Genomic DNA, 14,321 nt, shown 5'->3' on the forward strand with positions numbered 1-14,321 from the left:
ATACTCACTGCTCCCTAGAGAGGGAGGGGGGGGGCAGAGAGAGAGGGGGGGGCAGAGACGGAAGGGGGGCAGAGAGGGATGGGGGCAGAAAGGGAGGGGGGCAGAAAGGGAGGGGGGCAGAAAGGGATGGGGGGGCAGAAAGGGAGGAGGTGGCAGAGAGGGAGGGGGAAGAGAGGAAGTGGGGGGCAGAGAGGGAGGAGGGCAGAGAGGGAGCGGGGTAGAGAGGGAGGGGGCAGCGAGAGAGGGGGGGCAGAGAAGGGGGGGGCAGAGAGGGACGGGGGCAGAGAGGGAGGGCCAGGGCAGAGGGAATGGGGGTAGCAGAGAGGGAGTGGGGGGGCAGAGAGGGAGTGGGGGGGCAGAGGGAGTGGGGGGCAGAGAGGGAAGGAGGGGGCAGAGAGGGTAGGGGGCAGAGAGGATGGGGGTCAGAGAGGGAGGGGCAGAGCAGAGGGAGGGAGGAGCAGGGCAGAGAGGGAGATCAGAGTGGGGGGGCAGAGAAGGATGGGGGCAGTGAGGGGAGGGGCAGAGAGGGAGGGGGGTGGAGAGGGAGCAGGAGGTAGAGGGGGAGGGGGTAGAGATGGAGGTAGAGGGGGATGGGGAGGGGGTAGAGGCAGCACCTACCCAGGTTGTAGAGCAGCAGGTGCCGGGCGGCGGACCCGAGCGAGGCTGCGGGCGGGCGTGGACTCGAGCGAGGCCACGGGCTGCCGTCCGTCGACCCGAGGACCCCAAGCGAGGTGGCGGCCGATCGTCGACCCGAGAGAGGCTGCGGGCGGACGTGGATTCAAGGGAGGCCACGGGTGGGCGGGCGGGCATTGACCCGAGGACCCTGAGCGAGGCGGCGGGGGGGGGCGGACGTCGAGCCAGGCTTGGCCCGCAGCAGTAGCCTCCCCACCAGGCACCGGGTCTGAGCGAGGCTGTGAGCGGGCGTGGGCCCGAGCGAGGGCAGCACGCAGAGCCATTGTGACGTCATTAGCCAAAGCCGCTCAACTATTTTCAAAGTTATTTCAGATTCTTGAACATTTTGATTTATAGCTCAAGAAATAAAGCATGATTTTTTCAGGTAAGACTATTTCGGAGTCCACGGGATAAATCTCTACCAGAATATGTAAACATTTTACCGTTAGAGTGTTGTTTTTTTCGAGCAGATGTGATTATATACACACACACACACACACACACACACACACACACACACACACACACACACACACACACACACACCACACACCACACACACACACATCGAAGATCAGAGTTTTATAATTATAGAGATAAGCAAGTGTTCAATTATTTTGAAATAGTGACAGCAATTTAGACTTGTAGCACACACAATAGATTTTATCTTTTTGGACAAAAATATTCTTCTACCTATGAAATTGGGAAGGAAATTGGCCATTCGTTTTTCAAAGGTTAATAAGCCCTTGCAATAATTAGTTTATGAAACTGAAATGTATTTTAGGGCAAATTGATTTTTTGGGATAAATGTAGCAGTAATGGATTTCTTGTTGTCCCTGGAGTGAATGTTCAACATAATCTTCATAAGTATGAAATAATCCTAATGCTGACTGTCAGGCAAGTCTTTGTCTTTATTCCAATTTTTTCTCCATCTTTCTCAAAGTAGAATTGTACTTCACATAGAATAAGCCCCAACTGATCTCAAATAGATATTGAACTGGCCTCCAAATATATCATAAACTCTCTAGAACAAAAATGTCTGCACTGCCAACCTGCTCATTAATATACAGTACACTGCTGACACTGTTAGCTGTTCTCTAAGTCACATGTTAACTTATTCATTTAATTTTGAGAGAGAATGAGCTTTTCAAACATCTATGAAATAAATACCTGAATTGTTGCATAATACCATTAATACCCCACATCCTTCCAAATGCCCTCCAAAAAAAATCCTAACAAAGGTTTACAGTGAGACCTCTGAAAATATCTGTCAGTAGCCACTTCTCAATCAGGGCAAATTTTAATGATGAATTTCACCACTGCCCGCAATCTGACGAAAAGTGTTTCAAAACCAGTACCTCCAACCTGACAATGTTTACCAGGGAGGAGTGATTTACCCACTCCCCTGGCTGCTACAGAGATGTTGATTGATGGGTAGCAAGCATGAACTACTGGAGAGACATCACCAATGCTGGTTCTTTAAGGTCCTCCAGGTTTATTTGACAGGAGAAGCATAGGAATGCCAGCATTCTCTACCAAGAAACCATTATGGTTATGTACATGCTATACATATGGAAACTATATATGGTAGAATCCCAACCATTGAGATATTAATAACATTCAACTAATTTAGCGGGGTAAGAGTGGTAAAGCTGCTGCCTTAGAGCGCCAAAGACCCAGGTTCGATCCTGACCTCGGGTGCTGTCTTTGTGGAGTTTACATGGACTCCCTGTGACTGTGAGTTTTCTCTGACTACTCCAGTTTCCTCCCACATCCCAAAGACGTATGGGTTTGTAGGTTAATTGGCCTCTTTAAAATTGTGCCTAATGTACAGGGAGTGGATGAGAACATGGGATAACACAGAACTAGTGTGGACGGGTGATTGATGGTCAGTTTGGATTCAGCGGGCCGAAAGATCTGTTTCCATGCTGTATCTCTAAAGTCTCTAAACTAAATTGGGTCCCCTGGGCTGTTCATTACATTCTGCATGCCTGACACAACATGGTTAAAATGGGCAAGCACTGTCACAGCAAGGAATAACAAAGAGGACAGAGGAAAAGCTTCAAAGATATTCTCAAGGTCTCTTTGAGGGAGTGGACATGGAGAGCAAGTATAACATTCGTACTGAATCATGAGAATTGCCAGCTTGTGACTGAGAAAAATGAAGGAGTGGCACTGAGAACTTAAAATCTCTTTAAAGCACACAGAGGTCCAGTGCGGAGGTTGATAGGTCTGCCTCCACATGATCTTCATTCCTCTATTCCCTGCATATCTACGTGCCCATCTAAAAGTCTCTTAAACACCACTCGTTAACACTATATTACTTAATGTTTGGAAGATGCTAGTACGATGATCATTGTGTACAGAAACAATCATGTTTGCACATTCACTTATTTTGGAGGAAAGTGATGCTGGTTTATTGCTGTAAGCCATGAGATCAGCTATGATTGAATGGTGGAGTAGATTTGATGGGCCGAAAGGCCTAATTCTACTATTCGTTAAGACCTATAATGGATGCTTTCCTTCCACTTGTGCCACTTCAAAATGTAATAAGTAACTAAAAGAAAGAAAAAAAAACCCAAAGTCAATCTGGATGCATGCTCTTAAGATGTTTCCTAAGAAAGGATTTTTCTAAAGTTCTTTCCAATCTGGATTATCGTCATGTTTTTGACTGTGGTCGTGTGACTGAACAGGCAGGCCGGTGAACTCCCAAAACCCTGTGGTAAAAATAGCTCCGTCAAAAACACCAACAAAAAAGAAAACACAATATTAGTTTTATCTACGAAAACAGTTGCTCTTGAAACCGAATGTTGAAATGCGGGTTTCTCAGATATTTTGGTCTGTGCCATGGGATCCTGTGCCCCATTGACATTGATGGGTCAAAAGTATTCATTACGTTTTTAAATTCTGTCACTTTCGAAACAGGTTTTTAGTAAAACAGAATAATCTTGTACGGATGAGTAGAGGACAGAAGTTGTTTTCCAAAATTAACATTCTGGTCACAGATTTACATCACCTATAAATCATTGTGTTCTTATTGATTTTGCTGTGACATAAAATATATATTTACAGTAAAGAGTTGCATGGTTATTAAGGCTAGTTCCACTTAAATTGGCTTTATGCAATCAATGCATTTCATGGCGGCTTTCTTAATTCTTAAGGCTCCAGCAACTTCAATTACAGTAAAAGCAAAGCGAGATATTGATCATACGTCTGAGAGTGAAGGTGAGAGCTGTAAAGAAAATCGCAAGAAGGGCGCTAGACGAACAAAGATTCCAAGCTATCGACAAATGACTGAAACCTCCAAACAACGATGCACCAGGCAGATGAAAAACAAAAAATCTGAGAGGTAAATTTCTAGTTGCAGAATATTGGTTATATTATTCTAGTCTCTTGCCCAGGGTGGATGAATCGAGGACCAGAGGACATAAGTTTAAGGTGAAGGGGAAAAGATTTAATAGGAATCTGAGGGGTAACTTTTTCACTGGATGTATGGAACAAACTGCCAGAGGAGGCAGTTGAGGCAGGAACTTTCCCAACATTTAAGAAACAGTTTGATAGGTACATGGATAGGACAGGTTTGAAGTGATATGGACCAAATGCGGGCAGGTGGGACATGTTGGCTGGTGTGGGCAAGTTCGGCCGAAGGGCCTGTTTCCATGCTGTATCACGCAATTACTCTATTTGCTTAGAGTGAAATAATTGCGTCGGATAAGAAGGTGTAATAATGATCACGATATAAAAATAATTGTGTCAATTTGGAAAAAAGGGATTGTGGGCAAGTGAGTTTCAGATACGCAACAGAGCTACTTTTCTTGCACATTTTTCAAATATAAAGCTGTCTTAAATGGCTATGTTTATTTTGTTACCGCAAGCTAAAAAAAAAGGGCTGTGTGTAATATTGATTATTAATACTCTATTTATTAATTAATACTCTATTAGTTGTACAAGCATTCATAGAAGCGTGGAAACGAAGAACTGCAGATGCTGGTTTACACAAAAACATACAAAATGTCTTTGAGTCTGAAGAAGGGTCCCGATCTGAAACATTGCCTATCCATGTTTCCTGGAGATGCTGCCTGACTTGCTGAGTTACTCCAGCACTTTGTGTCTTCTTTTGTAAACTTGTTTCCTTAAAGGTTTCCTGCAACTACAAGGCACTTGCAAGGGGTATGGTGGAATGTTCTCAATTTGAATGGATGTTCAATTCCAATAATGCAAAGTTAAATAGCACAAATTGGACTGTTTATATGGCAGGATTTCTCCCACGTTTGAAACATTCAATCTCCCCACCACTGACACACTGGGCAATTTTTGCCATCTATAAAGATGTCCTGCAGTGGCTCATAGTATCTCTGAGTGGCATGCCCTCAAATATCTGGAAGACAGGCGGAAGACTCACAGGATCACCACTACTTGCAAATTATGTAGTATCCTAATTTCCTTGTCCATTTCTTAAACATGTCCCAGATAGGACAATGAAATTCTTACTTGCAGCACAACAGAATATGTAAACATAGTACATAATGGGAGAAAAAAGTTCAGTGTGTATATATACACATGCACACATACTCAATAAATAAACAAATATAGTGCAATAATAATAATAGTCTTTTGTTGTTCTGAGCTGATTTGTTGTCATGTTTATTAGCCTGATGGCTGTAGGGAAGAAGCTGTTCCTGAACCTGCACGTTACAGTGTTCAGGCTCCTGTACCTTCTTCCCGATGGCAACGGTGAAATGAGTGTGTGGCCAGGATGGTGTGGGCCTTTGATGATGTTGGCCGTCTCTTTGAGGCAGCGACTTCGATAGATCCTTTTGATGGTGGGGAGGTCATAGGGACTGGGCAGTAGTCACAACTTTTTGCAGTCTTTTCTGCTCCTGGACGTTCAAGTTGCCAAACCAGGCCACAATGCAACCAGTCAGTATGCTCTCCACTGTGCACCTGTAGAAGTTCAAGAGATCCTCCTTGACATACCGACTCTCCGTAATTTTCTCAGGAAGTAGAGGCGCTGATGTGCCTTCTTTATAATTGCATCAGTGTGCAATTTTGTGCAAGGTTGTTGTTTTGGCACCATTTAATCAGATTATCAAGAACTCTCCTGTACTTTGACTCATCATTACGCGTTATTCATCCAACTGCAGTGATATTGTCGGTGAATTTAAAGATTGCGCTGGCGCAGTGTCTAGCTAGATACTCTGCCCTCTCACTTTATAGGGGAAGTTGGACTTGAATTGTTTTGGACTCTCAATCTGTGACTTTCCAGAGTCCAAAACAATCCAAGTCGATCCAACCTCTCCCTGTAGCTGAAACCCTCTAATCCAGGTTGCATTCTGGCAAAGCTCCTCCACACACTCTCCAAATCATCCTCACTGTCAGGAATTCCCCTGCCAACAGAAACTCTGTTATGGTTGGAAGATTGCAACAGCACTAATTCATTTAAATGGACGAGCAGCCTGTCGGTAAAAGCACTGATTTGTGCTGTTTCTTTTATCATGAGAAGTTCAAAATGATTAGATTTAATTTTGATGTTTTGCTGATTGCAAAATGTCGCCATGCTCCAGTGCCATTAGGACAAAGAAGAGTATCAAAGAAAAGATGAGAAAAGATCCATTAATTATGTATATTCTCTCAAAGGAGTCGTCATTCTGCAGCTGAAACTTGGAATTTTGAATCGACCCCAATAAAAACAGATATGGAAATACTCAACAGGTCAGGTAGCATCTCTGGAGAGAGAAAGAGCTTATACTTAAGATTATTAACCATTTAATTAGAATTATTTTAAATACAGGATTTTGCAAAATTAAAATACAAAAAATTAATTGAGGAAACGGGGTTCTTACCTATGAACAAAGACGAATTCCAATAACAACATTTATAATTGGCAATAAACTCAGTAAGAGGGAGGCAGATACATTTTAATACATTTGAACATGCACAGGATAGCAGCCCAAATAAAGACATTTTAAGGAAATTCTTGTGTAAGAAAGAACTGCAGATGCTGGTTTGAAACGAAGGTAGACGCAAAATGCTGGAGTAACTGAGCGGGTGAGGCAGCATCTCTGGAGAGAAGGAATGGGTGATGCTTCGGGTCGAGACTCTTCTTCTTCTAAATGGTTTTGACCCGAAACGTCACCCATCCCTTCTCTCCAGAGATGCTGCCTCACCTGCTAAGTTACTCCAGCATTTTGTGTCTGCTTTTGAGGAAATTCTTTGTACATTAGTTGTATCCAACATAAACTCAACAATTATATGACATATTATGTTGTTCATTTAATCTTGTCAGCTAATTTTGGATGCCATTTATGAAAAAAATACTATTTATTTCCAGTTGTGCTCTTGAATTGCTGACACTAAACGCTACTTGTATAATAACACGATGAAGAGATTTAAGTATTGTCAATTTTGAATTTCAATGATATTTTTTGAAATTCTAATAAATTGCAACTGACACTGTTATCTTGACATTCTTTCAGGGGGAAAATGTTTTGTATTAATATTTAAAATTTTAAGAAATTAATTGCATTTTGATTTATGCCTGGCTGAAGTTATAACTCCTGCCTATTAACTAGAAGCCATTCCATTGAGATTGCTACAAATGGATTAGTTAGTGCAATGCAGCTCTGGTTTTGAAGGAAGATTGTATCTCGGAATTAATACTCATTTCCATTTCTAAATATATGCAGTTTCAGCAAATCTATTGAGTATGCATTGTATAATTCCCATCAGAAATATTTGGTGGATGGGCTGTGAGTCACAAGAGAATATTTTATCTTTGTTCTGTTCATTAGCTTTTATGTTGAAAGCTAATTATATACGTTATTAAAATGCAAAATTATGAACTTACTAAAAATGCTAAATTTGCACCAGGCAATTATATTTTTGCTGTGCCTTTATTACACTTGAATTTATTTCACTTTGAATATGTGCAAAATCTATTGCTGCATTTTATTTTTTTAATTAAAAAATTTATTTTTTATTTTTATTAGAAGCAATTGTACAAGAATAAAACATTCGGCATGTAAAATTGTACAATTATTGTACAGCTTCAATTTGACCTTTTAACCTGAAAATGAGGGAAAAGAAAAGAGAAAGAGCAAGAGAGAGAAAAAGTGAAAAGTGAAAAGATAGGACCCCTAGACTACCAAAGTAGTGTGGCCAAAGAGTGAATAAAGATATAAGAGAAGGGAAAAAAAGAAACAATATACCTGCCCCTCATCCCCCCCCCCCCCACCGCCCACCTCACCGAACCCATAATTGGATTTAAATCCAAATCTGTGTTGCGCCATACTATCCTTGTAAGAATTCGGTAAATTGAATTGTGTAGGTCTGTAGGAAATTGTCTTTGTTTGTATGGCTGTGGAAACGGAGTTTCGTTTGAGCCTCACTGAGGTTCAAATGACATGTAATAAATATTGATTGATTGATTGATAAAGGGTGTCCATGTCTTGAAAAATTGATCTGGTTTTTCTGCCAAGACGAGCCTAATATTTTCCAAATGTAGTGTCTCGGACATGTTTGTAATCCTCATCTCTAGAGTCTGGGACTGATGTGTGTTTCCAAAATTTAAGTATTCGTTTTTTCGCCATTATCAGGCCATAGTTAAGGAAACGTCTTTGAAATAATGTTAGCTCAGAACAGGCTTCTCACGTACCTAGAGTGATCAATTCTGTGTTGGGGTCCAATTTTATTTTAAATATTTTAGAAAAAATTTCAAAAATTCCCCACCAGAAATTATGTAACTTTATACAGGAGGCAAAAGAATGGGTTATGGTTGCTTCCTGAAGGAGACATTTATCACAAATAGGGGAAACATTTGGGAAGATCTTATTCAGTTTAGACTTTGAATGCAGTCTATGCAGTATTTTAAATTGTATTAACGAATGCCTAACGTTAAGAGAACAGTTATGTATATATAGAAGGCTTTCCTCCCATCTATCTTTTAAAATTGTTAGGCCTAATTCATCTTCCCAAGCTCGCCTAATTATTTCCAACGATGGAATTTGTATATTTAAAAGGGTATTATAAAGGTACGATATTAATTTATTTGAATCCGAGTTTCTATTCATACATTCGTCTAATATGTCTGGGACCATATATTGACAGTCTTGGCATGTGATTTCAGATAGTCTCGTATTTGAAGATATCTAAAGTATTGGCTACCTTTCAGATGATATTTCGTCTGTAATTCTTGAAATGAGAGGAGAGTCCCCATCTCATAAAGATCTCCCAGTCTTTTAATTCCTAATCTTTCCCATTGTATGAATGCCTTGTCTAAAGTAGACGGCTTAAACGAGGGATTGTTGGCGATTGGTGAGAGAAGAGATAAATTTCTCAATTTAAGGGTTGACCACTTGTTTCCAGCTTCGTAGGGTACTATGGATTGTAGGATTTTTCTCATATACTGATTTCTTCAGATTTATTGGAGAGAGAAGTATCGCGCCTATATTAAAAGGCGAATAATCTTCTCTCTCCATTATTAACCAGTTTACCTGTTGGCATGTGTTGTCCATCCATTAGATTAAACTTTTAATGTTTGTTGCCCAATAGTAGTAAAAAAAATTAGGGAGAGCCAGTCCGTTGAGGTCCAATGTCGTTTATGGATTCTGTGTGTTTTATAATCCCAAATAAAGTTTGTGATCACAGAATCGAGTTTTTTTTTATTTTTAGGGAGAAAAATCGGAATTGATTGAAATAGGTACAGGATTTGTGGTAGGAAGATCATCTTTATGGCATTAAGGCATATACCTATGAGGGAAATCGGAAGCGTTTTCCAAAATTGAATAACCATATAACCATATAACAATTACAGCACGGAAACAGGCTATCTCGGCCCTAGAAGTCCGTGCCGAACAATTATTTTCCCTTAGTCCCTCCTTCCTGCACTCATACCATAACCCTCCATTCCCTTCTCATCCATATGCCTATCCAATTTATTTTTAAATGATACCATCGAACCTGCCTCCACCACTTCCACTGGAAGCTCATTCCACACCACTACCACTCTCTGAGTAAAGAAGTTCCCCCTCATGTTACCCCTAAACTTATGTCCCTTAATTCTGAAGTCATGTCCTCTAAGAGCAATAAGTTTGGTAATTAAAGGTGGAAATTTTGCCTGAAATAAAGAAGCGTATTTTCTAGTTACGTAAACACCAAGGTATTTAAATTTTTCCGTAGCAATTCTAAAAGGAAACTTTAGAAGGTGTGTCGGATCTTGAGGTTTTATTGACATAATTTCACTTTTGTTCCAGTTTATTCTATATCCTGAGAAGGAGCCGAATTCCTCTATAAGATTTAGTATGTTTGGAATACTAACTTGGGAATTGGTAATATATAATAGTACGTCATCTGCATATTCGGATGTACTCTTATGCTTTCAGCTAAAGGTTCAATCGCATGGGCAAATAACAGAGGTGATAATGCACACCCCTGTCTATTGCCCCTGGATAACTGAAATTTAGGTGAGAGTGTTTGATTAGTCAGTATTCTGGCAGTCGGCTTGTCATATAACAATTTTATCCATGAAATAAAGTTTTTTCCTAATTGAAATTTTTGCAATACTGTAAAAAGATATTTCCATTCTACTTGGTCAAATGCTTTTTCTGCATCTAATGAAATAATTGATAAGTCTTTTATCTTTCTATGTGAGTGCATTATATTAAACAGGCGTCTCATGTTATTGAACGAATGTCTCTTGGGTATAAACCCAGATTGATCAGAATGTATTAATTTACTAACGTATTTGCTTAGTCTTCTTGTCAGGGTTTTAGCTAATATTTTCTGATCTATATTCAGCAGATCTATTGCTCTATATGATCCCGGCTCTTCGAGGTCTTTATCTTTTTTGGGTATCAGTGTAATAGTTGATTCGGCTAAAGTTTATGGTAGTGTCTGTTCTTTAAATGCGTGTATATAAAGGGTTTGTAAACATGGGGAGATTAAATCATAATTGTTTTTATAAAATTCATTACTAAACCCGTCTGGGCCTGGCGTTTTACCATTATTCAGTGATTTAATAGTCTCTTCAATTTCTTTTATTGTAATCTGCGCTCCTAGTTCTTCACATTCCGCCGCGTTAAGTGACGGAAGATTGCAATTATCGAGGAAGTTTTTAATTATTATCATTTCTACTGAGGTTTTAGATGTGTATAAATTTTGATAGAATTGTAAATATCTTTTGTTAATATCTTTAGGGAGTGTAAGCAACCCACCTTTTTCTGATCTAATTTTTTGAATAGTATGATCTTTTTCCATTTCTCTCAACTGTCGTGCCAGAAGTTTTTGCGGTTTGTCGCCGAATTCAAAGTTTTTCTGTTTAGTAATTTGAAATAGCCTAATAACTCTTGCAGAAATAATTTGATTTAACTTGAATTTTAATACTGCTATCTTATTGTGTTTATCCACAGAAGGATCTCTAGCATTTTCTGAATCCAGCTGTCTGATCTGTTCTTCTAATTCCATTTGTTCCATCCTATTCTTTTTATTTTGATATGCTTGATATGAGATAATAGAACCTCTAATAAAGGCCCTAAAAGATTCCCATAATAACGAAGCCGAAATACCTGGTGTATCATTTGTCTCATAGAACAATTCCATCTGTGCTTCAGATATTCACAGCAAGATGGGTCAGTTAATATTTGAGGATTAAATCTTTTGTTGTACATTCCTTCTAGTTTTAGAGAGAATGTTAGAGGAGAGTGATCGGAAATAATATTATTATGATATTTGGGATTTGTTTTAAAAGGTATTAATTTTGTGTCCACCAGAAAGTAATCAATACGTTTTGTGCACGGCTGAATAGAAAGAATATTCTCTTCCAGATGGATTTGCAATCCTCCATACGCCGGTTATATTTGTATTTTTTATATACGTGTTTAGGATTTCGCTAGATTTTGATTTTGTATTATATCTCCTTTGTTGTGAGGATTTATCCAGATATTGATCGAGAACACAATTGAAGTCTCCTCGAATTATCAGATTTTGCTGGGTGGAATCTGAGATTATATTAATTATTTTATTAAAAAATTGTGGGTTGTCAAAGTTGGGAGCGTAGATATTCACCATAGTAAGTGGGGTCGAATATTTCTCCCCAGATACTATGATGTACCTCCTTATCTGCTATAGTGGCTTTATGTTTAAATGGTATACCTTTTACGAATTATAATTGCAGTACCTCTAGCTTTGGAGAGAGAGGTAGAGTGATATAATTGGCCAATCCAGTTAGCCTTCAGCCTGTTATGCGCTCCATCTTTGAGGTGCGTCTCCTGTAAAAATATTATATCAGCATTAATCGATTTCAAATGGGCTAGAACATTACCCCTTTTAATTGGCTCATTAACGCCCCTAATATTCCAACTACAAAATGTAATTCCTCCAATTTTCTTCAAAGGATCATCTTACATTAGAGCTTACATGGTTTCCCTTGTTTCAGATGGGGCAACACAATGTTTAAAATCAACTTTTTGGTTACTGGGTGGGTGAGCCCAATTTCAAAGCCCTGCAGGTATATCCCAAGAAAAAGTGCCTTAAGAAGAGTGAGTAGAGAGTGTACTAAATATACTAAATAATTTAAAAAAACATCAAAAGTCACAGCATTTAAAGGTACTGTACTGGTGGGATATTTCTTGTGAACTTCCGTGGATGGTAATTTCAGTTAGCTCCGCCCCTTTCAGAGTAATACTAAAAGAAAGGACTGAGCGACATATAATGTAACAAAGAAAAAACGGAGAACAATCCGTTGACAGTTTCATCTGAGAGAATGGGTATTTACTATTTAAATTAAAATATAGAAATATAAAAATTCTTAACTTGCCAATTGGAATTAGTATGTTAAATACATAGCCGGTTTAAAACCGGCAGGCTTAAAGGAGTTAATTAGAACTCCCAGTAGTTCCGCAGGCAGAGCGAGATCTCTCTCTCTCCTCCATTCTGAAACACCCATCAATAGCCCCACAACTTCCCCAATCAATCTAATACTATTTCTAAACATCCTCGCTTCTTACTACAATACAATTGAATACAATACAATTCTTACTACAACTTGCCCAATGCCTATCTTCACATACTTAACCCCTCTTTCTCTATTGAACCCTACCCTCTGCCTGGTCATCCGACTTACTCTCTTCGCTACTTGACTATCCTAACTTTTCCAGGTTGCTTTACTAATCCAAAACTAAATCCCCCTTCCAATAACATTCTGTAATTCTCCCCGTCTCACTCTTCCTTCCTCTACCCCCTACCCCCCTAAATCGTAATTACCTTACCCCTCCTCGACCACCTCTCTGACATATTCCCTATCGCTCTGCCCTGCCAACTACTGGGAATTCTAGCCCTTTTCCTCGGATAGTTATTGACCACTTTTTAGATATAAACAGATTCTTTAACCGTTACCTAGATTTAGTAAATCTCATCTATATACTTTTAAAACTCTGTGTGTATGTGGGATTTTTACCACTTCGCTAGCGATTTTACTTTTACATTCGCTAATCCAATCCTCATTAAATTTAGTCATTTTTCTGCACACATTTAAAAAAAATCCTTCTTCCCCACCCACTCACTCATTTTTTCGCCTCACGCTGGCCACATTCTCATCGCATACCCCGCGCGACCATAACGACTGCTGCCGCCCCGCTCTCCTCCACTTCCCCCCCCCCCCCCCCCGGCCCGGCTCTGTCACGCTGGCGGAAGCCAAATATCGGCTCTTCCCCCGCTTCTTTTCTCAGTCGTCGCTGGCGGCCCGCACGCTTGCACTGTCCGAAAATCCCGCGCGTCAACGGCCTGTTGGCCCGCAGGCGCATTGAGGCCGTACGCAGCATCTCGGCGGGCGTCCGCAGCGTCTTGACGTCGTAAGCAGAGTCTCGACGGGCGTACGCAGCGTCTTGACGTCGTACGCAGCGTCTTGACATCGTACGCAGCGTCTTGACGGTGTACGCCTGGCCCGCAGGCTCACTCGGCATCACGCCCGCCCACTCCTCCCTCCCCCCTCCCCCTCCCCGTACTCCGGGTTTGAAGCGCAGAGAATGCGAGGCCATGGAGCTGAGGCTCACTCTGAGGCCGACAGCTGCTGGGCGGCCCTACCCCTCTCCTCTCCTCCCTTAATATAATATCAATGGGGGTGGCTAGTGTGTGTGAGGGGTGGTTAGTGTGTGTGTGTGAGAGGTAGGTTAGTGTGTGTGTGAGGGGTGGTTAGTGTGTGTGTGTGAGAGGTAGGTTAGTGTGTGTGTGACGCCTCAGGCAGCACCCTCCCCTCGCAACCGCGTGTTGTGGGAACAGACCCGACGGGTCTGCACTTGGTCTAGTGACTATTAAATATTGAATTAAAATAGACGGCTTAGTACGTTTGTTAGTATGTTAGTATATTATATAATTATTATAAGCTTAAATTGTTTTCGCAGCTGAGTTATTCAGGGAGACCTTAATCACTCTCCCTGCGTGTCTCCCGCGGATCCTCCTATTCCCACACATTCTATTTCTATCTCCGATAAGTTAGCTTAGACTTCAAAGGTTCAAAGGTTCTTTATTTGTCACATACACCAATTGGTGTAGTGAAATGCGTATTGCCATTGCAGCACATACAAAAGGAAACAACATAACAATAATAAAGAAATTTAGCATAAAAAACATCCCCCCCACAATGGTTCCCATTATGA

The 14,321-nt window shown here is 40.6% G+C and overlaps 1 protein-coding gene across 3 annotated transcripts in view; it reads left to right on the forward strand.

The window, feature by feature from the left end:
* Positions 1 to 14,321, forward strand: part of lrrcc1 (leucine rich repeat and coiled-coil centrosomal protein 1) — a 104,920-nt gene that overhangs the window by 14,809 nt on the left and 75,790 nt on the right. For 2 of the 3 annotated variants that reach the window (XM_033020195.1, XM_033020194.1), the window contains one exon: positions 3,834 to 4,021. The exons of the other annotated variant lie outside the window; for it this stretch is intronic. In XM_033020195.1, coding sequence (XP_032876086.1) covers positions 3,834 to 4,021 — 188 coding nt within the window. The remainder of the gene's footprint in view (positions 1 to 3,833; positions 4,022 to 14,321) is intronic. 3 annotated transcript variants of the gene reach the window in all.

The sequence above is a fragment of the Amblyraja radiata genome, chromosome 4, assembly GCF_010909765.2.
Source record: "Amblyraja radiata isolate CabotCenter1 chromosome 4, sAmbRad1.1.pri, whole genome shotgun sequence".
In the NCBI taxonomy this organism is placed as follows: domain Eukaryota; kingdom Metazoa; phylum Chordata; class Chondrichthyes; order Rajiformes; family Rajidae; genus Amblyraja; species Amblyraja radiata.